The 27,080-nt window shown below is 37.6% G+C and overlaps 1 protein-coding gene across 1 annotated transcript in view; it reads right to left on the reverse strand.

Annotated features, from left to right (window-relative positions):
- Positions 1-27,080, reverse strand: part of Dhc98D (Dynein heavy chain at 89D) — a 971,787-nt gene that overhangs the window by 500,175 nt on the left and 444,532 nt on the right. Inside the window, exon 30 of the mRNA XM_090387912.1 lies at positions 21,008-21,406. Within this exon, the coding sequence (XP_090244038.1) occupies positions 21,008-21,406 (399 nt within the window). The remainder of the gene's footprint in view (positions 1-21,007; positions 21,407-27,080) is intronic.

The following is a 27,080-nucleotide window of genomic DNA, read 5'->3' on the forward strand; positions in this document are numbered from 1 at the left end:
TCTGCTTGGAAATTTGCTCATATCCAGCTAGTTCCTAAAAAGGGTGACAAATCCCTCTCATCCAATTATTGTTCCATTGCATGAGAGGGATTTGTCACCCTATGTCACAATCAGCAGCATGGATTCCGCCAGTGTCGATCCACTGGCTTATGTTACCCATTTATGGACTAATTCAATGGAAAGGTTCGGTGAAACACAAGTAGTTGCCCTTGACATCAAAGGCTTTCGATCATGTTTGGCATAAAGATCTTCTAAACAAGCTTCCATCTTATGGTCTGCCAACTGTTTTTAGTAATTAGTTATCCAGTTTTCTCTCTGATCGCTAACTGACAGTGATGGTCGATGGCTCTCTGTCTTCTAACTTCTCTACTAATGCCGGTGTTCCCCAAGGTTCACTTCTTTCGCCCACTCTTTTCCTCTTGTATATTAATGACCTTCTTCCATTGACTAGAAATCCTACCCATAGTTTTGCCGATGATAGCACATTGCATTCTACTTTCCATTTTGAGAAAACTTGCCCTGCTCAATCAGCTTCAACTTCTCGAAAATCTGCTACCAATTCCTTAAATGCCGATCTTCAGGTAATTCTCCAGTGGGGAAAAGATAACTTAGTTGATTTCAACCCTCCTAAAACTCAGTCTTGTCTTATATCTCGCAAAAAGGATTTTTCTGCTCCTATGCTTATCTTTAGTGACACTCTGATTTCTAGGCAAAATGATATATCTCTTTTGGGGATTACTCTGACCTCTAATCTCTCTTGGCACAAGCACATTACAAATATTGCTTCCTCTGCATCTAAAAAATTGGTTTTCTATTTCGCTCTCAGCATTACTTTTCTTCCAAACAGCTCTTTTGGTGGGGGCACCACCAAAACCTCTCTCAGGTTGCTTGATTCCATTCAGAAGAGGGCAGTTATGTTAATTAATGACTCATCTCTAAGAGATGCGTCATTAATCGATATCAAGTGGACCAATCTTTCATATCTCTCCACTCTCTGTCTCATAGGCGTTCTATTTCTGCTGCATGCCTTTTCTCGAGATAGTTCCATGGGCACTGTTCTTCTGAATTGGCTTCCATAATTCCCCCTCTCTCTCTCTCTTTCAAAACAGTCCGAACACGTGCTGCCACCAGCCAACATCCATTTACTGTTCAACTTCAAACTCACAGAACCAACATTTCATTGTCCTCGTCTATTCATTGAACTGCCCTTTTCTGGAACAACCTTCATACGTATTTCCTGAAAATTACAGTCTACAGAAGTTCAAGTCCAATGTCAAAAAATATCTTCTTTCGTCTTCTCAACCTCCAACCCAAGCACAGTACTGCATTCCTTATACTATAGGTTCTAATACCTGTCGTGTTTGGGGTTTACATAAAAAAAAAAAAAAAAAAACTTCCACAACAATAGATGGAAGTTTGTTCAAGAAATCAATTACCTGCTAGTTTAATGCAAAGTTCAACACATGTATTCTACAACTGTCTTTTGAAGTCATTTATTTAGGGATTTAGAAATAAAATCGTTGATAACTTTAATAATGACTTTGAGACATCGTATAATTCCTTTTTGATCTTTCATTTGTGAACACAAGGCCACAATATGAATCAAACAGTGATAATGCGCAAAATTAGGTATCCTTTCATATCTATTAAGATAAGCAATAAGGGCTTGGTTTTTACCTATCATGGAAGGTGCACCAGTGGTAACAACTGATACAAGTTTACTCAGATCAATTTTGTGTACTGAGGAATTTCATAAGTGATCATATATATTTGTTCCAGTTTGATAGTATGAAGTAGAGCTATAATGCTCAATATGTCCTATGTTGATATCAATATTTGTAAAAGAATAAGAGAAGTTTACCTCAATATGACACGTAGAACACTTCTGTATGATACTCTCCAGAAATTAAAATGAAAACAATTATAAAAAAAAAAAATTGAAAATCTTACATTACAGTAAGAAATAATTAAAAATAATTAAAAATCAAATGAACACAATTAAAAATTAAGTAAAAAATTAATTTAACAAAAAAAATTCAAAACGATTTTCCTTCCTGAAGTTGACAATGCTTTTGACCATATGTCTTGATCACAGGAATGAAAATTACCGAATAGGGGTGAGCATGGAACTTAAATAAGGATTATTTGTCCTCGGGCATGTGTGTAAAGGGCCACGAGTCAGAGATTAGATATGGCCAGCGAACATTAACAGAATTCTCATGTAATTTAATTTCGAAGGTTTCTGCAATTAATAGTCTCGTATAGTTATGTTGGACACTTAAGTATTTTGACCTCATTAAAAAAAAAGTATGTTTTTCATTAATGGTATGAAACGCTAATTCTGACGCTGCTGAACGACAAGCACGAACTGAGGCCGCGTGTTGATTAACAAGAAAATTCAGAGGAAACCACATAGAACCCTGACAAGAGGAGTCAATCACCACAAGAAATATTGTATAATACACCATTTATTTATGTTGCGAACGAGGAGAGGACTGAGTGATTGTTCATTATAGTGTGTAATTTCTGTATTGGCCTGGCTACAATTTTAAATTCAGTAACTTTAAAGAATCTGTTAAGTTCTTTATGCCACTGTTCTACGTATGGGACAGAAATAAAGTATTTTTTGATATTACTATTGTAGATTGGTGTATTTTTTGTATTCTATCCTTAGCTTGTACCCTAATTCTGTCTATTGTAGCAAGTGGGTAACCCCTTTTTAAGAATCTGCTGGTTAATATTTGTATTTCTGAGCCCAAAGCAGATTCCGTCGTTGAATATTTATAAGCATTGAGAAATTGATTAAAGATAATCGATCTTTTGTAGGTGAACGCGTGATAGCTGTTATAATGCATAAGCATACCGGTGTTTCTAGGTTTACGATAGATGTTATATTGGATTTTATTCGAGTCCCAAGTAAGTGTGAAATTTAGAAAATTTAATTACTTAGTATCCGTATTCTCCCTCTCCAATGTAAATTTTAGTCTAGAATGAATATTATTAAACGAATGTAAAATGTCTGGGATAGTGCTTCTATCGGTAATGAGTAGAACATTGTCTAAATACCTCCCATAGTATGTGATACGGGGTAGAAAAGGCGTCAAATGTATACGTTCAATCGTGGAGAGATAGATCTCCAATATTAGGCCACTCAAGCTTAATCCTATTCGCAAACCAAAAATTTGTTTGTATACTTTGTATCGAAAGGTGATATAATTGGCTTCAACTAAGAGTTTAATTAGGTGAAACATTTCCTTAATAAGAAGTTTCATATAATTAATCGGTATCAAGTTATTATTTAACATATCGCAGGGACTCACATCTGGTGAGTGTGGGCTTGGCACACCCAACGTCCTGAGTTGGATATCATCATTCTTCTCTTTCTTGGTGATTCCCTTCTACTTTTGACTCTCTCTGTCTCTCTCTCTCTCAGGGTAACTCGGAATTTTTTTTTTTGGTGGGTGCAGCATACGCCTCAGGCTTCCTTGCACCATATAGCTAATAATAATAATAACTGTAATGAATTGAAAAGAATACATACATGATGCAAGCATACTATGAAATAACCAGGCTAGAGACCAATACGACAATGTACAGATCACGACTACACATCAAGTGATTGGAATGATACCCGGATATTCAGGACACCGAACAGCTATCAGCAGACCAAAGAAGGACCATCGTCACGAAGAACCTAATAGCTCCTGCCATCCTGCTTGATTTTTTCCAAGATGCTACGTTTTTGTACGTTTTTTGTAGCGATCTGCTACAAAGCACAAAGAACATGGTCAATATGGAACCAGAGGAGGAACAGCACCCCAAGGAACCAGAGGAGGAACAGCAAGAAGAAATACAACCTAGAGTAGCTGAAGTGGAAGAGACGAAGTCATGCTATCCATAATAGAAGATGAGTGGAAGAAAGCCCTAACAGAATTCGAGGGAATGGACCCCACAAGAACCCACGTGATACCAAAGCAGAAGTCAAATAAAATCCTGTGGAGAATAACAGACCACCTCAATCGGAAAATAATGCCACATTACCTTGACAACAATGGTGCAATGCTGGAGGCTATCCACACAGCCATATACTGTGCTGCCATAGCAGCCACTAGGATTAATAGAATAGAAATGAGAGACCAGCAGCAGAAGAACCAAAAACAGAAGGAACCGCCAGCTAGGGAAAGAAGACTTCAGTAGAAGATAAAAGAATTAAAAATCAAGATAGGTCAGTTCACCCAGTACCAACAAGGTAACAGAAGTAAGAAATTAATTGGAAAGGTGAAGAGCATCCTCAAGAGAGAGAGAGTGTCCAGAGCAAACACGAGACCAGAAATCAGAGAATAGGAGAATACTTGGACACACTGAAGCAGAATCTCCTTGCACTCAGTAAGAGACTACATCAATACAAAGAGAGCTCTCAGAGGAAAATAAACAACTGAATTTTCAATGAGGTCCAAAGGGCCTTCTACAGGAAACGATCAAAGAATTCGATCAAAGAATTCTGGGGAAATATCTGGAGCAATGAAATATTAGCATTAGCATTAGTAGAGACATATGATGCAAGAAAGCAAGCTTATGCAGCACCACCCAAAAAAAAAAAAAAAAAAAAACCACTTCCACTTCACCCCACCATTCGTTCGAAATACCTGCCCAGCTGAGCCTTAAATTTATTTAGACTATCATCTTCCACGACAAGGGATGGAAGTCTGTTCCACCAACCAACTACCTGCTGGCTAAAGGCAAATTTCCGCACGTCTATCCTACATCTGTCTTTCCTCAATTTGAATTTATGCCCTCTCCGGTGATTATTCTGAACAAGAGGAAGAATCCCATCAGCATTGAGCATGCTCAAACCATTCAAGGTTTTATACACATCTATGAGATCACCTCACTGGTGCCTAGTCTCCAGACACTGTAATTTACAAAGCTTAAGCCTTTCTTCGTAAGAGTACCCCTTTGTTCCATTCACTAATCTTGTTGCCCTTCTCTGTACTCATTCCAGCATCTCTACATCCTTCTTGAAATGAGGCCTCCAGACCTGTATACAGTACTCTAGGTGTGGCCTGACCATTGCCTTATACAAGGGAATAATCACCTCCTTATCTCTGCTAGAAAAATTCTTGAATATATATCATTGACAAGACACTTACAAGAGCTACTCTTGTAGCTGTCTGCACTGCTCAGAGACCTTCATATCTGCCTGCACAATTACCCCCAGGTCCTTTTCATTCTCTACCACTGTCAGAGTTGATACATTGCTCTGGGATTGCTATTTCCCATATGTAGTACTTTACATTTGTCAATGTTAAACTTAATTTGCCACCTCGAAGCCCATCTGCTCAACCTTTCCAGATCCTGTTGCAGCAGCATAGTGTCAGTATTGTCCTTGACAACCCTGCCAACCTTTGTATCGTCTGCAAACTTCGACATTAAGCTTGATATACCATTTATATATCATTTATAAATACAGAAAACAATAATGGACCCAACACTGAACCCTGAGGGACTCCACTATTAACATTAGTCCACGATGAGCAGTGTCCATTGATTACCACTCTCTGTCTTCTCCCCCTCAACCACCCCTTTATCCATAGCAGCAATTTGCCTCCAATGCCACACTGCTCCAATTTGTGCAGCAGTCTTCCATGTGCAACAGTACCAAAAGCCTTTCTAAGATCCAAGTATATAATATCAAAGTTATTCCCTCCATCAGGTTCTTTTGTGACTGCATCACAGTATCCAATCAAATTGGTCAGAAAGACTTCCTCCTTAAATAAACCATGCTGTGTCTGAGCTATAACTGAAGTCTTGTCTAGATGATCCTGCAGTGCTTCTTTCACCAGTGCCTCCATTAATTTTCCTGGAACAGAGGTTAAACTCACAGGTCTATAATTATTTGTGTCAGCCTTTGATCCTCCTTGGTGATTTGGGGTCACATTTGCACATCTCCAGTCTATGGGTACCTCCCCTGATTCCACGGAAGCTCTCATAATTATGGCTAAGGGTTTGCTTACTTCCTTTGCTGCCTCCTTTAATATAACTGGATAGATCCCATCCACCACAGGTGCCTTTCTTGTGTTTATCTTCAACAATTTCTTCTCCCCTTTACTCTCAGTTATTACAAGATTTTCTAGCTTACTGTCAGAGTTGAATACACCTCTGGCATTCCCCTCGCTGAATAACTTCTCATGTGTGAATGTCGATGCAAAATATTCATTTAGTTTGTTAGCTACTTGAGCAGGATCATCAACAGTTGACCCATCGATATCAAGTGGACCAATCTGATTCATCCCCTTCCTTTTAGAGTTTACATAAGTAAAGAACTCTTTGCTGTTTTTCTTTGCCTCCCTTGCCAAAGATTTCTCGTAATCTGCCTTTGCCTGCCTAACCTCCTTTGTAACTTGGTTATAGATCAACTTGTATCTATGTTAGGCGTCTGTGTCACCTGTTAATTTGTATGTATCCCATGCATTTTTCTTCTCTGCCATATATTTCATTAGTTCATCTGACATCCATTTAGGCCTACAACTTGAACAATATTTCTTAGTTGGTATATAAAGCCTGGTAGCTTCCAAGTTAAGTTCTTTGAATGCTTCCCATTTTGAATTTGCTGTTGGTAACATCATCAGTTGGTCCCACTGTATAGAATTTAAATACTGTCTCAGACCATCGTAGTCGCCTTTACGAAAGCAATAACCCTTCCCTTTACCCTCATGGTAGTTACCTCTTTGAGTAAATCCCACTTCAGCACGCTCTGATCACTGCCACCTAGTGGTTCCTCTATCTGCAGATTGTTAATGCATGAAGAATCGCTACTAGTAATCAAATCAAGAGTAATATCCCTCTAGTTGCCTCCCGAACATGCTGATGTAGAAAACAATCATCCAATAAATCCACAAAAGACTTGCTAGTCTGTGAGTGACCAACACACAAATTCCGGTCAATATTTGGGAAATTAAAATCTCTCATTATAAGACTCTCTGATGTACTGGGCCCACTCTCTTTCCCTGTACAGTTTCTTATTATACTCATCAGAGTCATTTGGCCTATAGCACACTCATACAATTTTGATGTCCCAATGCTTATGTCCCAACAAACTGACTTGACACTGCACTGTCCAGTGATGTCGACTGGCTTCACTTCCTTGGATTTTATGTGTTTCTTAACTAATAGCATAACCCCTCCTCCCTTCCTATCCTGTCTATCCTTTCTGTAGACGTTGTACTCCCCAAATTCCAGTTCTGCATTCCTTATATCTGTGTGACACCACGTCTCTTATATCCCAACAATATCCGCCTCTGATGGTTTGAGCAATACCTCAAATTCATCAAATTTATTTAAAAAACTCCTAGCATTGGTGTACACGCAAGTATACATGTACCTCTTTCTATTGTTAGCTACCCTAACACAACCCATGTGTTTACTTGTACCACAACGACTCCCAGCAGTCTCTGAAATATCCTGCATCTTGTTTTTCAGGCTTGTGCTCATTCCAATAGAAGCAGTGCAAGAATCACTTTCACCTCTGCCAGTGGCTACTGTTAATCTATTAGTCTTTGTATCCCCCCCCAAGCTAGCAGTTTTCCTACCCACCTAACACTGCCTCGATAGCATCAGCAAATATTCTTGCACCCTTTCTATTTAAGTGTATCCCATCACTGTAGAAGCAGTCTCTCCCGTTAACAAGTACAGTCCAGGGTGAAAAAAATTCTACGCCTTGAACCTTGCACAATCTTTCCCGGGCCGAATTGATCGACAAGGCTCTCATCATATACTCCCTCCTATCGTGTCTGGGCAGAATTGCAGACACTTTCAAATTCAACCCTAATTCACGGCTTTTTTTCAACAGTGACCTGTACTTGTTAAGTAATTCTGCCGGTCTCCTACTCGTGATATCATTAGTGCCAACGTGTACAACTATATCACCTTTTGTGCCCTTAAAAGGTGATATCCGCTCTACGTCATCAACCTTTGCCCCCGGAAGACATACCCTGGTTCTGTTCCACCTATCCTTTTTACAAAGCATGTTCCCCGTTTCCCTGACAATAAAATTACCAACAACAACAACTACTGGTTTCTGTGGGACCAGCACATTCTGCCTTGGGGGTTGCCGCTGTGTTGCATGATGACCAAGTGCAAGCTCTGGCATTGATGCTCTCAGCTGCCCACATCAACACCAGTGCAAGCTCTGGCGTGGATGTGGGCAGCTGAGAGCTCAATGGCCCCCTCAATTTAGTTCATTCGAGGGCATCCACCCTGTCCTTCAAGCTCTCCTATAGGCCCATAACAACGCTGAGTTGTTGCTTAATTTCCTTACACTCCTTGCATCGCGCACACACAAAGACATCCCCCATGGCAATATCGTGTCCCGTACCCGATTGCTCCACAAGCATAATGCAAGCAGTGTATTTTTAAAGGCTGTGATTCAGAGGGCAACTGCCACCCTTATTTCTCCTCTGAGTCACAGCACTCCCATTAGCTTGAGCCTTTTGCTTTGCTGCTCTGGTCTGAATCATGATTTTGATTTAGTTTCAATATAATTTCAATTTCAGTACAAAATAATAATCCTAAACTTGTATCCCAACACAGTTATAAGAGGAAAAATATATATTTTTCAGTATCAAGTATTAATTATCTACAAGTTCCCTTTATATAACTTCCGTATCAAGTTATGTATTAATTAATTATGTTACGTTTGTAATCTAAGTTGTTACATGTATTTAGTTAAAAGTACAATTTAATTGACAACGAAGTTAAACAAAATTAGTAGATTTTGCTGATTAATTGACAATATTATACTATTCTAATGCTATCTAGTTCGGGATATAACGTATTGTATAACAAAGGCGGCAAGTTACGAACGGTAAATCTACAGACACTTAAGTATTAATTAACTTCCAAATCTCGCTGTCTCAACTCAGATTAAAGTAACGATCCTGACTAGGTCTATAAGATACTTATAGAAAATTATCTGATGTAAAAAATGGTCAATAAAGCGGCTAAATATGGCTAAAAAGCTTCTCGTTCCGCACAGCTGCAACTTGTAACATGTGGATTTGATACCCTTACCGAAACTTTAATGCAATTACAAGGCCGAGTAAAGAATAAATACACCAGATAAATCAGAAAATCATAAAATAATGCTATACTACTAAATTTAAATAAAAAGTTTTAGAAAAACAATAATTTCAAATCAATAAATAAGAAAAATCCACTTAGCGGCTTTGAACAAGTCTGGCTCCCACTAGCCTCGTCAGCAGACTCGTAAAGTCTGCTGACGAAGTAAGACATAACAGCAAAGCACCCTGGATAGAAGTAAATGGAAGAAAACGAAGGACATACGAGAGATGAGAGATTTGAGAAGAAGAAGTAGCACAGTTGATGAGGAACACCCAGAACTGGTGAACCCCGGGAATTGATAACATCCACAACTATTGGTACAAGAAGCTCACTGCACACACACATGCACCTAGCAGAGCAGTTCACTCGAATGATAAGGCACCCGTTGACAATCCCGAAGTTTCTCACTGAAGGAGTCACATATCTGAAGCCTAAAGACAAGAAACTGGGCAAAATACAGGCCAATCACATGCCTCGCAATGATGTACAAGATCCTGACCAGCTGCATAACTAAGAAGATATCAGACCACTTAGAGAGTCAGAACATAATAGCCGAACAGCAGAAAAGATGCAAGCAGAAGAGCAAAGGATGCAAGGAGCAATTAACCATAGATGCTGCAGTTATAGAGCAAGCCTTCAAGAAGCACTGCAACCTATACACAGCCTACTTCGATTACCGCAAGGCCTTCAACTCCGTACCTCATAGCTGGCTAATAGAGACCCCCTGAAGATCTACAAGGTCAATCCAATAGTGACAAACTTCCCAGGAGCAACAATGGTGAAATGGAGTACCATCATTAAGGTCGAGAACATCACAACCAGGCGAATCCCTATTAGAAGAGGAATCTTTCAGGGAGATGCTCTGAGCCAACTATGGTTCTGTCTAGCACTCAACCTGCTATCCACCATGCTCAACGGCAGCAAGTATGGATATAACCTCAAAGAAAGAAGGAAGGAAGAACCTGTACACCCTCACCCACCTGATGTACATGGATGACATCAAGCTCTACGCGGCAACCAAGAAGCAACTCCAGCAACTACTCCGGATCACCAAAGAATTCAGCAAGGACATCAGGATGGAATTTGGTCTAGAAAAATGCAAGACTCACACACTGCACCAGGGAAAATTAGTTGGCCGAAACTACCAGCTGCTGACTGGTAAAGAGATCGAAGCAATGACAGAAGGAGAGACCTACAAATACCTAGGGATGATGCAGGCTGAGCAGTTAGAACACAAGGAAATCAAGACGTGCCTGAACAAAAAATATCATCAGAGACTCAGAAGCCTGCTGAAAGCAAAAATGAATGGAGGGAACACAGTTAAAGCCATAAACACCTATGCAGCTCCAGTACTAACATACACATTCGGGGTCATAGATTCGAATAACACTGAGCTAGAAGATATCATGCGAAAGACAAGGACAATGATGACCAAGAGTTGCCAACACCACCCAAAGCAGCAGTGGAGAGAATAACAATATTCTCAGAAAGAGGGAGGAATTGGCCTGATAGACCTGATAGAACAACAGAAAACAGCGATAGTTTACCTGAAGGATTACTTCGAGAACAACATAGCACCACTCCACCAGGTCATACAGAAGATAGATAAGTGGTATACCCCACTCAACCTAAGCGAGGAAACCCCTCCCGCCCAGATGGTACAAGAAACGAAGTTAGAAAGATGGGAAAGAAGACACTCCATGGCAGACATTACAATGCCCTCCATCAAGATCACATCAATAACATTGCTTCCAATGCATGGCTAACAGGGACACTCTTCCCCGAGACTGAAGGATTCATGCTGGCCATCCAAGACCAGGTAATCAACACCAGAAACTATAGAAAATACATAGCAAATGAGCCCGGAATATCAGATGACACATGTCGACGATGCCACCTGGCCTCAGAAACGATCCAACACATCACCGCGAGATGCAAGGTGATCACCCAGACTGAGTACACTCAAAGACGCGACCAGGTAGCCAGGATAATACATCAGAAGCTAGCAAGGAAATACCAGTTGATCAAAGAAAGCATACCACACTACAAGTACAAACCCCAGGCAGTACTACAGACCTGAACCCACAAGCTGTACTGGGATCGCACCATAATAATAGGCGCTTCTGTAGCCAGGTGGGAAGGAGCAGCAGTGCGTAGCACACGCTTTTTGATTAGTCCGGGGTTCAAGTCCCTCACACCAAATACGGAGGATGCGGAAAGGTCAGGGAATGCCCACCGCATATCCCGGAGCAATATGGCCTTAGTTGCTAATGCTCCTAAAAACCAAAGAACAAACAAACAGCCATAATAAAGGATAAGACCATCGCGCACAACAGACTGGACATAACCCTTGTGGACAAGATGGAAAAGGCTACCTACCTGATTGACATAGTGCAGAACACTAGCAATGTCCAAAAAACCCATGAGGAAAAAATTAGGAAATACACAAACCTGAGACATGAGATCAAGGAGATGTAGCATATGGATGAAGTATCAACCATCCCAATCATCATGTCAACCACTGGTATGGTACCAAAGACTCTAAATAGCAGCCTAGTAGCAATAGGTCTCCCAGAGGAACTCCAGAAAGTTGTAATCCTGAACACTTGTAGGACAGTCAGAGATTTCCTTGACTGACAGTAACATCAGACATTACAACTGCCCTGTGTACTTGGTAGCAGTACCCTTCACGGAGTGGAATCCCCCAATCAGGGAGAAATAATATAAGAGAAACAACAACAATAATAATAATATCTAATGTGTATTCAATGTTTACATTCGTATATAATGAGGTAACATCTAGTGAGAATAAATTATCATTACCACCAAGTCTACAGTTCTTAGAGTTATTAAATAGTATATTGTATTCTTAATCCCAAATTCTATCACCCAACTAAAGGGTTTTATGATGCTTTATACATGTGGGGCCAAGGGGAATGAAAATGCCAAGTTTCTGTAGGAAACAATAGGCTGAATAGGAAAGCGGATCTTATATAATTTTACCTGATATCTACTTCATGATAAGTGGATGTATCTGATACAACTGACTCTAACTTATTAACAGGTTAGGTGACACTACACAATTTTTATTATTTCACCACTAGTATAAGGCAATGAATTCTTTGCAATTATATTTGATAAAATGAATGAAATTTCATTCGCTAACACTTTACTCCATTAGCTTGACCTAGATACTGAGGAGATACAGTGGTAATACTCAGTAAACCTGATTATATTAATAAGTTAGAGTCAGTTGTATCTTATCTTATCCTTCACTTATCTTGAAGTAGACCCGGCACTATTTACCAATTTGGTCAATCAATACAATAAAATGTTAACCATGTATCGAAACAATGACTACATTACTATGACTACATTACAATATTGCTGCATTTTTCAGTCAGGTAAAATTACATAAGACGGGCTCTTCTATTCAGCCTATTTTTTCCTACAGAAACTCGGAATTTTCATCCTTGGCCACACATGTAAATAGCATTATAAAACCCTTTAGACAGGCGATACAATTTGGGATTAAGAACAACAATACACTATTTAATAACTCTAAAGACTGTAGACTTGGTGGTAATGATAATTTATTCTCACTAGATGTTATATACGAATGTAAGCAATGAATATACATTAGATATTCTTTGGGATATGTTAAATAATAACTCGATACCTATTAATTATATGAAGCTTCCTATTAAGGAAATTTTTCACTTAATTAAACGCTTAGTTGAAGCCAATTATATCCTTTCGATACAAAGTATACAAACAAATTTTTGGTTTGCCAATGGGATTAAGCCTGAGTGGCCTAATATCGGAGATCTATCTCTCAACGATTAAACGTATACATTTGACGCCTTTTCTTCCCCATATCACATACAATGGGAGGTATTTAGATAATGTTCTACTCGTTACCGACAGTAGGACTACCCAAGACATTTTACATTCGTTTAATAATATTCATTCTAGACTCAAATTTACATTTGAGAGGGAGAATATGGATATTAAGTCATTAAATGTTCTAAATTTCACACTTACTCGGGACTCGAATAAAATCCAATTTAACATCTGTCGTAAACCTACAAACACCAGTATGCTTCTGCATTATAACAGCTATCACCCGTTCACGTACAAAAGATTGATTATCTTTAATCAATTTCTCAATGCTTATAAATATTCAACGACGGAATCTGCTTTGGGCTCAGAAATACAAATATTAACCAGCAGATTCTTAAAAAGGGGTTACCCACTTGCTACAATAGACAGAATTAGGGTACAAGCTAAGGATAGAATACAAAAAAATAGACCAATCAACAATAGTAATATCAAAAAATACTTTATTTCTGTCCCATATGTTGAACAGTGGCACAAACAACTTAACAGATTCTCTAAAGTTAATGAATTTAAAATTGTAGCCAGGCCAATACGGAAATTACATACTATACTGAACAATCGCTCAGTCCTCTCCCCGTTCGAAACACAAATAAATGATGTAGTATACAACATTTCTTGCATGATTGCAACTCGTCTTAATAGGGTTTTATGTGGTTTCCTCTGAATTTTCTCATTAATCAACACACGGCCTTCTCTTTCAGCCGCGTCAGAATTAGCCTTTCATGCCCGTTAATGAAAATCATACTTTTTTATTTAACGAGGCCAAAATACTTAGTGTCCAACGTAAATATACGAGACTATTAATTGCAGAAACCTTCGAAATTAAATTACGTGAGAATTGTGTTAATGTTCGTCGGCCATATCTTATCTCTGACTCGTGGTTCTTTACGCATATGCTCAAGCACAAATAATCCCTATTTAAGTACCATGCTCACTCCTATTCAGTAGTTTTCATTCCTGTAATCACGACATACGGTCAAAAGCATTGTCAGCTTCAGGAAGGAAAATCGTTTTGCATTTTTTTCATTAAATTATTTTTTTTTACTTAATTTTTAATTGTGTTCATTTGATTTTTAATTATTGTTAATTATTTCTTACTGTAATGTAAGATTTTGGATTTTTTTTAATTGTTTTCATTTTAATTTCTGGAGAGTATAATGGAAGGTAAACTTTTCTTATTCTTTTACAAATATTTTTTCCAGTTGTATGACCAGTAAGCGGCAAAACAGACAAAAAATCTTCTTCACAGCTGCCATCATGTTGAATCAAATGAACAAAGCATATGAGTTGTGATATAAACGAAACATCAGTCGACTCATCAAGTGCCAGTGAAAAAATACACATTTGATTCTACCTAATAATTCATCGAATATTACATCTTCCATTTTATGAACTCAATTTGAAACAGTATCATTACTCAAAGGAATCTTTTTTGGCAGAGCTAATCAAGGTAGCTTTCTGTTTTTCTGGTAAGACGCTTGCAAGCACTTCTAATGGATGGGGCGGCACCTCCGTAGCCAGGTGGGAAGGACCAGCAGTGCGTGGCAGATGCTTCTTGATTAGACCAGGGTTCGAGCCCATCACCACCAAATACGGAGGAGGCAAAATGAATGAAATTTCATTCACTAACACTTTACTACTATTAGCTTGATTTTAAATCTGACCTAGATTTTAAATATTTTTCTGTCTTTCAAGTTTCTTTTTTCTTCTTGAAATTTAGCTTTTCTAATATCACTAAATTTTGGAAAAGTTTCATGAAAATTCCGTTAGCATTTTTGGTAATGTCTTTCACAATTCGAGTTCTGATTGCCAGCCAAACACACCTGACATTATAAGCAAATTACATCAGTTCCACTACTATTATCTATTACCAAATAATCACATTCGCCAGAGGACTGAAATGTATACTTTTTAATTTTTTTTTGTTTATTGGCATTAGAAACATGTAGGTCTAAATCACATGACTGCTAAGTGTTAATGCACCATTTTTTTCTCATCATGTTCGTTTTGGTTTATTTATAAAAAGATACATTTTGAAAGGGTTTAGTATCGTTAGTTAAATCTTTTAAAAGAAAATACATTTAAGCATTAGCACGCGAAATCAAAAGATTTCTTACTATAACAGTTTTATCACCTTTAAAGTCAGCACTATACTTATACATTAACTATTGCAGAGGCACAACTGAGCAAAATCAGGCAAAAACTTCTTCTAACCTGTTAAAACCAGAAATTGAGAATTGCATGAGGCAGTATCCTCGGTCTGTAGTGACATTACAGCAACAATGATCGTATTCTCAACAAAGTACTGTATTTTGAAAAAATATTTCTTACTAAATAAATGTCAAATTAACAAAAATTAATAAGAAAAAATTTTAACAATACTGTCAAAGTGTCAAACCTTGACCGTTGTTGAAATTAAAATGCCATGAAAAATATAATTTTCCTCCAATCACCAACAAAAGAAAGGATTTTCTAGTAAAGATTAGCATGGATTTTTGTAGAATACAGCAGAAAGTTGAGAAATAGAAAGCACTTTTTTTTAAATACAGATTTATATATAAATTTTCTTGCTTAAGTGAAGGTGCCCATGAGCACCCATTTCAGGATCGGTCACGAGCAAAATTTATTTTTTAAAGAGCACAATGGTGCTTGTGAGCACCAGGATAAGAACCCATGATCTAATGGCACTCATCAGAGAAGTTTCATACCAAACTTTGCAAAAGAAAACACCAGTTTTGTTTTGCAAAAATTAATAAATATATAAAGCAAAACATTTATTTTTTTTGAAATGCCAGATAAAGGGTTCTATAATTGTATTACAAACCAATTTATAACTATTATATTTCAGGGTATCTTCTGTTACAGAAGTGATAAAGACGATGAACTACTGAAATTGCGGAACAGCATAATCATCTTTAATTCATAATGCATATTTTATATTGCTCTAGCATTTAGTGCTAGAGTAATATAAAATAATAGCTTAAAGAAATTAAAATAGCTTAATAGCTTAAAATAATAAATTAAAATAGCTTAATAGCTTAAAATAATAAATTAAAATAGCTTAATAACTTGAAGAAACAATAAATTATGCTACTATTTCTAAACACCAATTAACATTTATGTGTTTAGGAATACATAATACAGGAATAATCATCAATGAAAGACAAGAGGAAAGGACTCAAATTTAAAATTTATTCAGCCAGTTGTAAATATGCAGAGCATTTCAGAAAAATGTACACACAGTTTAGCATAAATATTTTATCATATACCCATAGGTGAACTTAAATTTTTGTCTTTGATTAAGTAGGTTTTCTGATAAAAGATGGCATTAGTTGTTAATACAACATGATATTCAAACAACACAAAAATAATTTTAAAATGGTACTGCAAATCTGAGAATGAGTGAAGTTTAAAGACAGTGTAGAAATGAACGTGCCACAAAACTACTATCATAGAGAATAATTTCAAGAATTTTTGCTAAATTTGAGACTATGGTACTGTGCAAAATTGGTATAAGCAAGGATCTAAGAGACCTTGCTCATCAATGGGTGATGAAAATTTTGACATGGTTTGGCAGTGATTTGCATGGTCACCAACAAATATCTATAAGATATTTGTGAGCTGCTTGTGAGACTGGAATCAGTAGAGCAAGTATACACTGCATTCCCAAAAGAGCTATGTGGAAATCTTACATGCCAAGATTGCTGCATAACAATGAGGATTATCTTGAGTGATGAACTGAGTTTTATGAGCAGTTTAAAGTGAAAATGGAGGATGATTCAATATTTTCAGACAAGACTATTTAGTCTGGTTGAAGCAATGTTCAAGCTCATTGATACAGTGAGCCAACATGAGTTCATGTACTGATCCCCTGATAATCCCAAACATTTATGTAGAGAAGACAGTGAATATACTTACAGTTTAGTGTGGTGACTCATTCAGGGAAATTGTTAGATTGAATTGTTTTTTAAAGGTTCAGGGTGATACATACTCCCATATTCTTAATGTACAAATTGAGCTGGCTATTTATAATCTACTACTGATAAAGTAGTTTACTCCCACAAGGACAGGACATCCACACATCATCATGCAATCAGGACCTATCTTAATAATCATTTAAGATTGGTAGACAAGCTGATGAGAAAGTGTTGAGTATATCCATATTCACTAGATTTAAACTCACTCAACTTTTAGTTATGAAGCTATCTGAAGGATGCAATGTACGGTAAAAAACCAGCCAAACTTCAACAATTAAAAGATTAAATTATACAAGCATGTGAAGCTATGCAACTACCTCCCGTTGCATAGTTGCATTTGAGAGCATTTATCATTCAGTTTTTTACTGCTGTGAGCAAAAATGCCTAAATGCAAGGCTGACAAAATGAACGTCTGCTCAACAATAATACTTTAGAAGCTTGCAATTAATTTACATTAATTTCCTAAACTATACGTACATATTTTTGAGAACTGTCTTGTAGAAGGAGTATTTTAAAACTTATACAGATAAATGAAAAATTAAAATGAGAATATAAACTTCAAGAATGAACATTAATGGAATTTAATTCTGGATTCAAGTTCTTTATTAAAAATTTATATTAAAAAAATGTTTGTGGGCTGACATTTCAGGAGTTGCCTCACTTCTTCTGCACAGTTATTTAGTGTTTGTGTTCTCTTTTCAGTTATTTAGCTTGTTTCCTGGTATATTATGGCCATGCTATGCACCCTTATACCATAAAGCCTAAACATTTGGTCCTTGAGGCTGTCGCAGACATTCCCTCAGATATGCCAGACAAGCTGTGCTTGCTACCTGGGAATCTAAAACTCTCATGGAACTGATATTCGGGTGACACTCAAGTCAAGTGGATCCAATTTCAGCGAGGCCAGATGGTCTGTGACAACCAAATCCTCTGCTTACACTTTCATGCTGGTGGGACTGTTAGTAATCCTGGGTGTAACCCCCATGTGCAAGTACACTGTGGGTCAAGGTGTGGAGCTCACACAACAGGGAGGAATGCCGCCCCTCTGGGTTACCAGGCAATACTAGGTGGTAGATGACTCTCATCAAATGGTACAATACCACCACTCTGCTTATTGGAGGCTTGAAGTGGTGGAACTCATGTTTAGTCTCCAGAGCTAAGTTCCGGTCAACCCTCTCCCATCTCTTCCATCATGCAGTACGAAAGATGAGGTTATAATGAACACCGTGGCGAGATCCAAACTTCCTTATATTTCGAGGGTACAGCTCTAAAGCGGTGTTCACAGGCTGGCAGCGAGTTAGTACACTAGACCAAATCTATGGGTAACTCTCTACGAGGATTCCAGATCAGCTAGTGTATAATCTTGAGGCATCTTCTCTGCCAAATAGTGACTGGAGAAAGTCCGAGTAGTGTGTTTAGCGTTGGCATTGTTGAAGTCACGTTATGTCAAGGATCAGGGTATATGCTGGGAGTCATAGTGGAACAAGTAAATACATAAGTTGTGTTAGGGTAACTAGCAGTAGAAAAAGGTGCATGTATACTTGCATATACACCAATGCTAGAAGTATAGTTAATAAATTTGATGAGTTTGAAGTGCTGGTCAAAATATCAAAGGCGGGATAACAAAGATGTGGTGTCACACTGATATAAGCGGGCACCTCCGTAGCCATGTGGGAAGGAGCAGCAGTGCGTAACACACGCTTCTTCATTAGACCGGGGTTCGAGCCCGTCACTACCAAATACGGAGGATGCGGAAAGGTCAGGGAATGACCACTGCCTATCCCGGAGCAATATGGCCTTAGTTGCTAATGCTCCTAAAAAAAAAAACAAAAAACAAAACCAAACTCATATAAGCAGTGCAGAATTGCAATTTGGGGAGTGCGATGTGTACAGAAAGGATAGACAGGACAGGAAGAGAGGAGAGGTTATGGTGTTAGTTAAGAAACACAAAATCTAGGGAAGTGCACCCAGTTGATATTGGTGGACCATGCAACGTTGAGTAAGTGTAGGGTAACATAAGCACTGGGAAAGGGAAAATGAGAGTAGGTGTGTGTGTGTGTGTGTGTTACAGGCCTAATGAACCTGATGACTATAATGAGCAATTCTGCAGAGAAATAGAGTGGGCAAGTAGATCCGAATGTCTTATAATGGGGAATTTTAACGTTCCAGATACTGACTGGAAAATATGGTTGGTCACTCACACACTAACAAGACTTCTGTCGATTTATTGGATAACTGTTTTCTACAGCAATGTGTTCGAGAGGCAACAACAGAGAGTAACACTCTTGATCTCATAATCAGCAGTGATTATTCATGCACTAAGAATTTTCAGATAAAGGAACCACTGGGTGACAGTGATCACAATGTACTATGTGGGATTTACTTAAAGATGTAACTAACATCAAGGATAAAAGGAAGGGCTTTTTTTTTCGTAAAGGTGACTACAGGGGGTCTCACAGTTTTTAAGTTCTATATGGGGTCAACTGATGAGATTAAGCTTTAAGGGACTAAAAAATGAATAGCAAATGCTTAGAAAACGGATATAATCTTGGAGTATACCAGGTTTTTCATACCAACTAAAAAATACTGTTCAAGGATTAGGTCTAAAAGAATGTCAGATGAATGAATGAGGATTGTGGCAGAGAAGAAAAATGTATGAGATACATATAAATTATCAAGCGACATAGAAGCCTATGGAACATATAAAAATAGTCTGTAATAAAGTCACAAAGGAGATTAGGCAGGCAAAGGCAGATTACGAGAAATCTTTGGCCAAGGATGAAAAGAAAAACACCAAAGAGTTCTTTACTTATCTGAACTCTGGAAGGAAAGGGATAAATCAGATTGGTCCACTTAACATAGATGGTTTGACTATTGATGCTCATGCTCAGGTAGCTGACAAACTGAATGAGTATTTTGCATCTATATTCACACATGAGGAGTTATTCAAGGAAAGGAATACCAAAAGTTTATCAAATTTGTCTTATAGATATATACTGTTTTTTCTTAGATAGTATGAATCAGAGCTGTACTACTCAATATGTTCTACGTTGATAATAATATTAGTAAACTCCTCTTATTATTTACTAATACTGTTTTTTCTGCATGCCTTTTCTACAGATACTTCCACGGGCACTATTCTTCTGAATTGGCTTCTATAATTCCTGCTCTCTCTATTTCAAAACAGTCCAAACACATGCCGCCACCAGCCAACATCCATTTACTTTCCATCTTCAAACTCACAGAAGCAACTTTTCATCTTCCTCGTTTATTCATTCAACTGCCATTTTTTGGAACAACCTTCCTTCATACGTATTTCCTGAAAATAGCAGTCTACAGAAGTTCAAGTCCAATGTCAACAAATATCTTCTTTCATCTTCTCAACCTCCAACCCATGCACGGTACTAAGCACTATAGGTTCTAATACATCTCGTGTTTGAGATTTTCATAAAAAAAAACCAACAAGCTTGTTTCCTAAAACATACAAATATCATTAGTAAGGTCGGAAATTAGCCAAAGTTCCTAATATATTTTGGAGCCTTCAGATGATAGATCAAGCATTCCATAATATTACTCAAATTCCCAGTAGTCCTAAAACAAGAAGAAATTATTACAAAGCATATCACTCAAATGAAATTTATAATAACTATGAAAATACATACCTACTTGTATAACAAACAATAGAAAAGCTGGAGGCTTGTCTATTGTTTGTGAGAGCAACGAAAAAGTAATGGTTTTACTTTGTAGTGGCATGGAAATTTATAAATATGCAACTGCATACGATTCTTAATATTAATTCTTAATATTGAAGTCTTAAAAATGTGAACTTTTTTTTTTTTTAATGTCTTGAATCAACTGCGAAAGTTCAACCTACATGTTATGACACCATGTATATCTTATAATGGATATAATGATTATAGTCTGATTTTGCATAGACCACCTTGTACAGATGAAATGATTTTTTTAATTACTAGTTTTACAACTGTTCCGAAAAAATATAATATATTTACCATAACCAACTTGTGGTCAGTCTCATTGATCAGCCTGTCACAGAAAACCCTCATGCATTCATTTCTCCATAGCCGGATGAAATGAGAGGAAACTGAAAATCTTTCGGCAGTAGAAAGGCAGAGACCACCATATACTCGAGAGATGTCTCGTAGATTGAAGATGTAATGAAATTTTGATGGCGTGGGTGGTAGTTTTTGCACCACAGATTTATACAGAGACATGGTAGATTTGGTTATCACTGGAACTAAATCATGTACTTCTGATGTAAATGACTGAGTATGTCCATCAAGAATGGATGAATAAATAAGATAGAGGCTCTCGTCTGATGGAAAAGTCATTGTAAATACTGTAAACAAAGTCAAAAACCTAGGATCAACTTCATTCCTTCCACCACCAGCCTAGAATAATAAAAAAAAAAAAAAAAAAAAAAACCATTAATCTTAATATAGGCAAAGACTAAATAAATTTCTTAAGGCATTTAAATTAATCCTACAGATTCACTCTTAGCCTTAACCAGTAAGAGCATAATTAATAGCATCAGTGTTTAAAGATTATTAAACTAAATGAGTACTTTTATCCCACTGAAATTTGGAATGGCAATAGGTTATACTAGGGAGATGCTACATTACATGTAACAAAGCTGCAATTAATTTAACAAACTAAACAATACAGTGAAGTATGACAGCTCAGAATTATGCAAGGATGGTGAAAACTGCGGCCAGAATTGAACGATGACTCTACACACATGTGCAAACCCTAAAGCAAATGCCAACACATTCCAAGAAGAAAAATAGCACAAAATAAAGAGTTGAAGGACTCACAGTTGGTTAGTTTGTTATTTGATGTTTAATGGCACATTGGCAACCAAGGCCATAATGCAACAAGTCAAGGTAAAAAATACACATAAAAAATTGGGATGGGTAGGGTACGGAGACACAACCGCAATCGTTTAAGGCGTGAATCCATCTTTGTGTTATTAGAGGAAGGGTAAGATGTAAATGAATAAAGTCTTGGTGGTTATAAGTGAAGTATAATTTTATTTATCAAAGGCCGATGATAGGAGAAGTAAGATACATATGGCATAGTATTTAAATCAATGTATCTTACAAAGGTTAAAGCTATACAAGCGTTGCCCAGAGTAGTGGGCGATGTAGAAATGTACTTCAAGTTGAACTCGCATTGCATATACAATTTGTTTACATAAGCAATTTGTTTTGAGTAACATTGCAATGAAATCACCAGTAAGCATAATGGGATCATATTGGGTACGATTTTCCTGATAGAATCTGAATATTTACATAGCATTTGAAACAGAAACACTTCAATCAAAGTTTGTGATACATTGGGATGTATGTAGACAGAGCCGAGTATGAAAGGAGATTCACTGCGCCCCATAACATCAACTAGACACATATCACCGACATAATGACTGGTAATATAATTTTTCTTTCCAATGATATACATTTCTTACATTTTGGTTCTTATTTCCTTTGCAATTTTTTTCGACATTATGAAAATTTTCTTCAACTCAGCACACTTATCGGATTATAACTTTACAAATTTTATTTTATCGGTTATTATTGCTAAGTAACATTGTAGATCCTGTTATTCTCTACAAATCGACACGAATTTCAACGTCCTATCTCTTTGCAATCCAAAGTTACACTGCCCAAACACTGTGTGGCGTCGCCATTTTCAGTGTTCATGTGCAAGTGCTACTTCTCCCCCCTCACCGCTGCACACCTCACTACACACCATTTTAGATATGGACATAAACCCTCTATCCAACAAAATTTAAATCATTAGAATATCATTTATAGTTTACAAGATATAAGCATGAAAAATCTTGCCATTTTTTTGGTCGCTAGAATTTTCATAGAGACCCCACACCGGACCAAATTTAAAGACAAATTCACGTCAAAAAATTGGTAATCATAATGAGTTTATCAGATCAAAAAAAGGAAATATATATCGAAAATATAAAAGGTTAAATTCAAATATGTGTATATAAATTAATGAGACTAAAAAGGTAAAAATGTCAGACATATCATCTCTATCATCTAAAATCTGGCTGAGTGTAAACATTTCAGCCAGATTTGCTTCTAAGAAGTCGTTATAAATTTATCATGCAATGATAAAAATAGAACATTTCATAAAATTATGACTGATGGCTAAAATAGTTTCAGTTCTCAGATATAGATGGGTCATCAGGCCTCAGCAAATAGGAGAGTGTAAAGATAACTGTGACCTTTTCTGACCTGTCCATGCCAACATTGAAATTATAATTTCGGCATATAGTAATAGTAATAATAGTAATTGTGGCATGTGATGCAAGAAAGCAAGTGTATGATCTTATGTAGCATCAGCCAAAAAAAAAAAATAATCACACAGCCATTCCCTCTAAATGTTTGTTCAGTTCCCCCTTGAAATTTATTTAACCTATCAACTTTCGCAATGACAGATGGAAGTTTGTTCCAGCAATTAACCACCCGTTGGCTAAAGGCAAATTTCCACACATCTATTCCACATCTGTCTTTCCTTAATTTGAATTTATGCCCCCTTAGGTTCGTAATCTGAACAAGTGGAAGAATCCCATCAGAATTCAGCATGCTCAACCCATTCAAGGCCTTATACACCTCAATCAGATCACCTCGCAGGTGCCTAGTCTCCAGCCGCTGCAATTTGCAGAACTTAAGCCTCTCTTGGTAAGAGGATCACTTCATTCCCCTCACCAATCTTATTGCCCTTCTCTATACACACTCAAGCAAATCTACATCCTTCCTAAAATCAGGCCTCCAGACCCTTACGCAGTACTCAAGGTATGGCCTGACCATTGCCTTATACAGAGGGACAAACACCTCCTTTTCCTATTATTTGTCTACAGTCTGTATAGGGACCTAACATCAAAGGAAAGGGTTTTAGCATTTTGCAGCAGTATCAGCTAATTCATTTCTACGATCTCCAATGAGGCTTGGGAACCAGCAGAAATGGATGTCAAAATCTGATTCAACAAGAGAAAAAAGCATCCGCCAAATCCGGAAAGGACAGGATGAGGGTTATACCTCAGTGATAATAGAGCCTGTGATACACTTAACAAATCGGTATATATCATATATTTTTGCTAATTGCTATGTTTGATGTGCACAAGAATTTCTACTGATTGCAAATCTGTGGTACATATGCTAGTATCCAACATATGCTATATTGGATACTGTTTTGTACTGAAGGAAAACAACTGATTCAATATACAATTCTGACTTTGAGCTATTTGCAGAATGGTAGGAAGTGAAAATACTGTGCTTGATGTAATGTAAAGAGTTGTTGGTAGGCAGTTTGTATTGTGGCAGCGTACTCTCAGATATTTTGAGAGAGTAGGAAGGAAGGAAGGAAGGAAGGAAGGAAGGCCTCACGGTAATCACTTCCTCGGGGGGGGGATCAGCTACTGTGAATTCCAGCATATTTCATTAATTGCTTGCTTCTAAGAAGTCGTTATAAATTTATTTTCATCGTGTTCTTAAGATTTCAGCGGTATCTACTATAGTTATGCACATATTTTTAGTTCATTGGTCTTTCTTCAGGGGGAGGGGGAAGGCACATGAGTGGTTTGCTTTCTGCAGGCAAGCCATGACTGAAATATGACTGGGATTCACAGTGGCTGATGCTGTCTTGATTACTGATTTTCCAAAAACTTTATTTTGTATTAATTTTCTTTTAGAATATGTAATGACATGCTCTTTAGAGTTTAATATGTGGAGTCCTTCCTTCATTATGGCTGCAGTTAAACCACCCTTGCATGGGTCTATCATGTATGAGGAGTACTGGCTCTCACTACCTAATTTATTCTCTATTATATTGTATACTTTTTTAGTTTAATTACAGCTTGGTTGCAAGGGCATCCATAGTCGTCCCAACCACAGATCATGCTTTTGATTGTTATGTTATGTTATATTTGGTTTCTGGAGCATTAGCAACTAAGGCCATATTGCTCCGGGATATGCGGTGGTCATTCCCTGACCTTTCCGCATCCTCCATATTTGGTGGTGACGGGCTCGAACCCCGGTCTAATCAAGAAGCGTGTGCTACGCACTGCTGCTTCTTCCAACCTGGCTGCGGAGGCACCTCATGCTTTTGAGGTGTTACTACAACTTACAAGTATAAAATTGCAGTTAACAGCATATTTTGACAAGAGTTTTTTTCCTCTTTTTTATTTCTTCACCCCCCCCCCCTTCAACTGCACTCTAAAGGGAAGGGTTTTTTTGCTTTTGTAAAGGTAACTTTAGCATTAGCATTAGCAAAGGCACATGATGCAAGAAAGCAAACTTATATAGCATAAACCAAAAAAAAAAAAACCAACACACACACCCTTCTCATTTCACCCATCCACTTGATAAAAATGTTTGTCTTGTTCTGCCTTGAATCTATTAAAGCTAGCAACTTCTACAATGACAGATGGAAGTTTGTTCCGGCAATCAACCAACCGCTGGCTAAAGGCAAACTTCTGTACATCTATTCTACAACTGTCTTTCCTCAATTTGAATTTATGCCCTTTCAGGCAATTATTTTGAGCAAGTGGAAGAATTCTATCAGCATTGAGCATGCTCAAACCATTCAACCATTCAGGGCTTTATACACCTCAATCAGATCACCTCGCAGTTTCCATACACTGTAATTTGCAAAAATTAAAGCCTTTCTGCATAAGAGCAACCGTTTGTTCCATTCACTAATCTTGTTGCCCTTCTCTGTACTTGTTGCAACAGTTCTACATCCTTCTTAAAATGAGGCCTCCAGACCTGCATACAGTATTCAAGGTGTGGCCTGACCATTGCCTTATACAAGAGGATAATCACTCCTTATCCCTGCTAGAAAAATTCCTGTATATCATTGACAAGACACCATGAGCTACTCTTGAAGACCATCGACACTGCTCAGAAAACTTCATATCTGCCTACACAATTACCCCCCCCCCCGGGCCCTTTACACTTTCTACCACTGTCAATGTAGTACCGCTCAGCTGATATGTTTATTCGGGGGTTACTGCTTCCCTTATGAAGTATTTTACACTTGTCAATGTTAAACTTCAGTTGCCACCTCTCAGCCCTCCTGCTCAACATTGAAGGAAGAACTCCACATATTAAACTCTAAAGAGCATGTCATTACATACTCCAAAAGAAAATTAATACAAAATAAAGTTTTTGGAAAATCAGTTTTTGGAAAGTCATTATTGTCATTAACAACCCTGCCGACCTTTGTATTGTCTGCAAAATTGGATATTAAGCCTGATATACCATCATCAATATATACAGAAAACAACAATGGACCCAACACTGAACCCTGGGGGATTCCCCTAATAACATTAGTCCATGGAGAACAGTGTCCAATAATTACCACTCTCTGCCTTCTCCCACTCAACCATCCCTTTATCCATAGCAGCAATTTGCCTCCAATGCCACACTGCAATTTGTTCAGCAGTCTTCCAAGTGCAACAATATCAAAAGCCTTTCTAAGATCCAAATATATGATATCAAAATTATTCTTTGCATCCAGTTTCTTTGTGACCACATCATAGTATCCAATCAAATTGGTCAGACAAGACTTCCCTTTAATAAACCCATGCTGTGTCCAAGCTATAACTGAAGTCTTTTTTTTCTTTTCTTTTTTGTTAGTTGTTGGCACATCGGCTTCTGTGGTCATAATGCACCTCCCAAAGTTTTTACATTTTACTCTGATCCAAGCAGGCACTTTACCCACCTTGCTAGCCCGGTCAGCCTGAAGTCTTGATTAGATGATCCTGCAATGCTTCTTTAACCAGTGACTCCATTAATTTCCCTGGAACAGAAGTTAAACTAACAGGACTGTAATTACCTGTGTCTCCCTATGATCCTCCTTTGCAGATTGGAGTCAAATTTGCACATCTCCAGTCCATGGGTACCTCCCCTGAGTCCAAGGAAGCTCTCATAATTATGGCTGAGGGTTTGCTTACTTACTTCGCTGCCTCCTATAATATAACTGGATAGATTCCATCCAACCCAGGTGCCTTTCTTATCTTCAACAATTTGTCCTCACCTTTATTAC

The sequence above is a fragment of the Mastigoproctus giganteus genome, chromosome 2, assembly GCF_048544385.1.
Source record: "Mastigoproctus giganteus isolate SK-2022 chromosome 2, ASM4854438v1, whole genome shotgun sequence".
In the NCBI taxonomy this organism is placed as follows: domain Eukaryota; kingdom Metazoa; phylum Arthropoda; class Arachnida; order Uropygi; family Thelyphonidae; genus Mastigoproctus; species Mastigoproctus giganteus.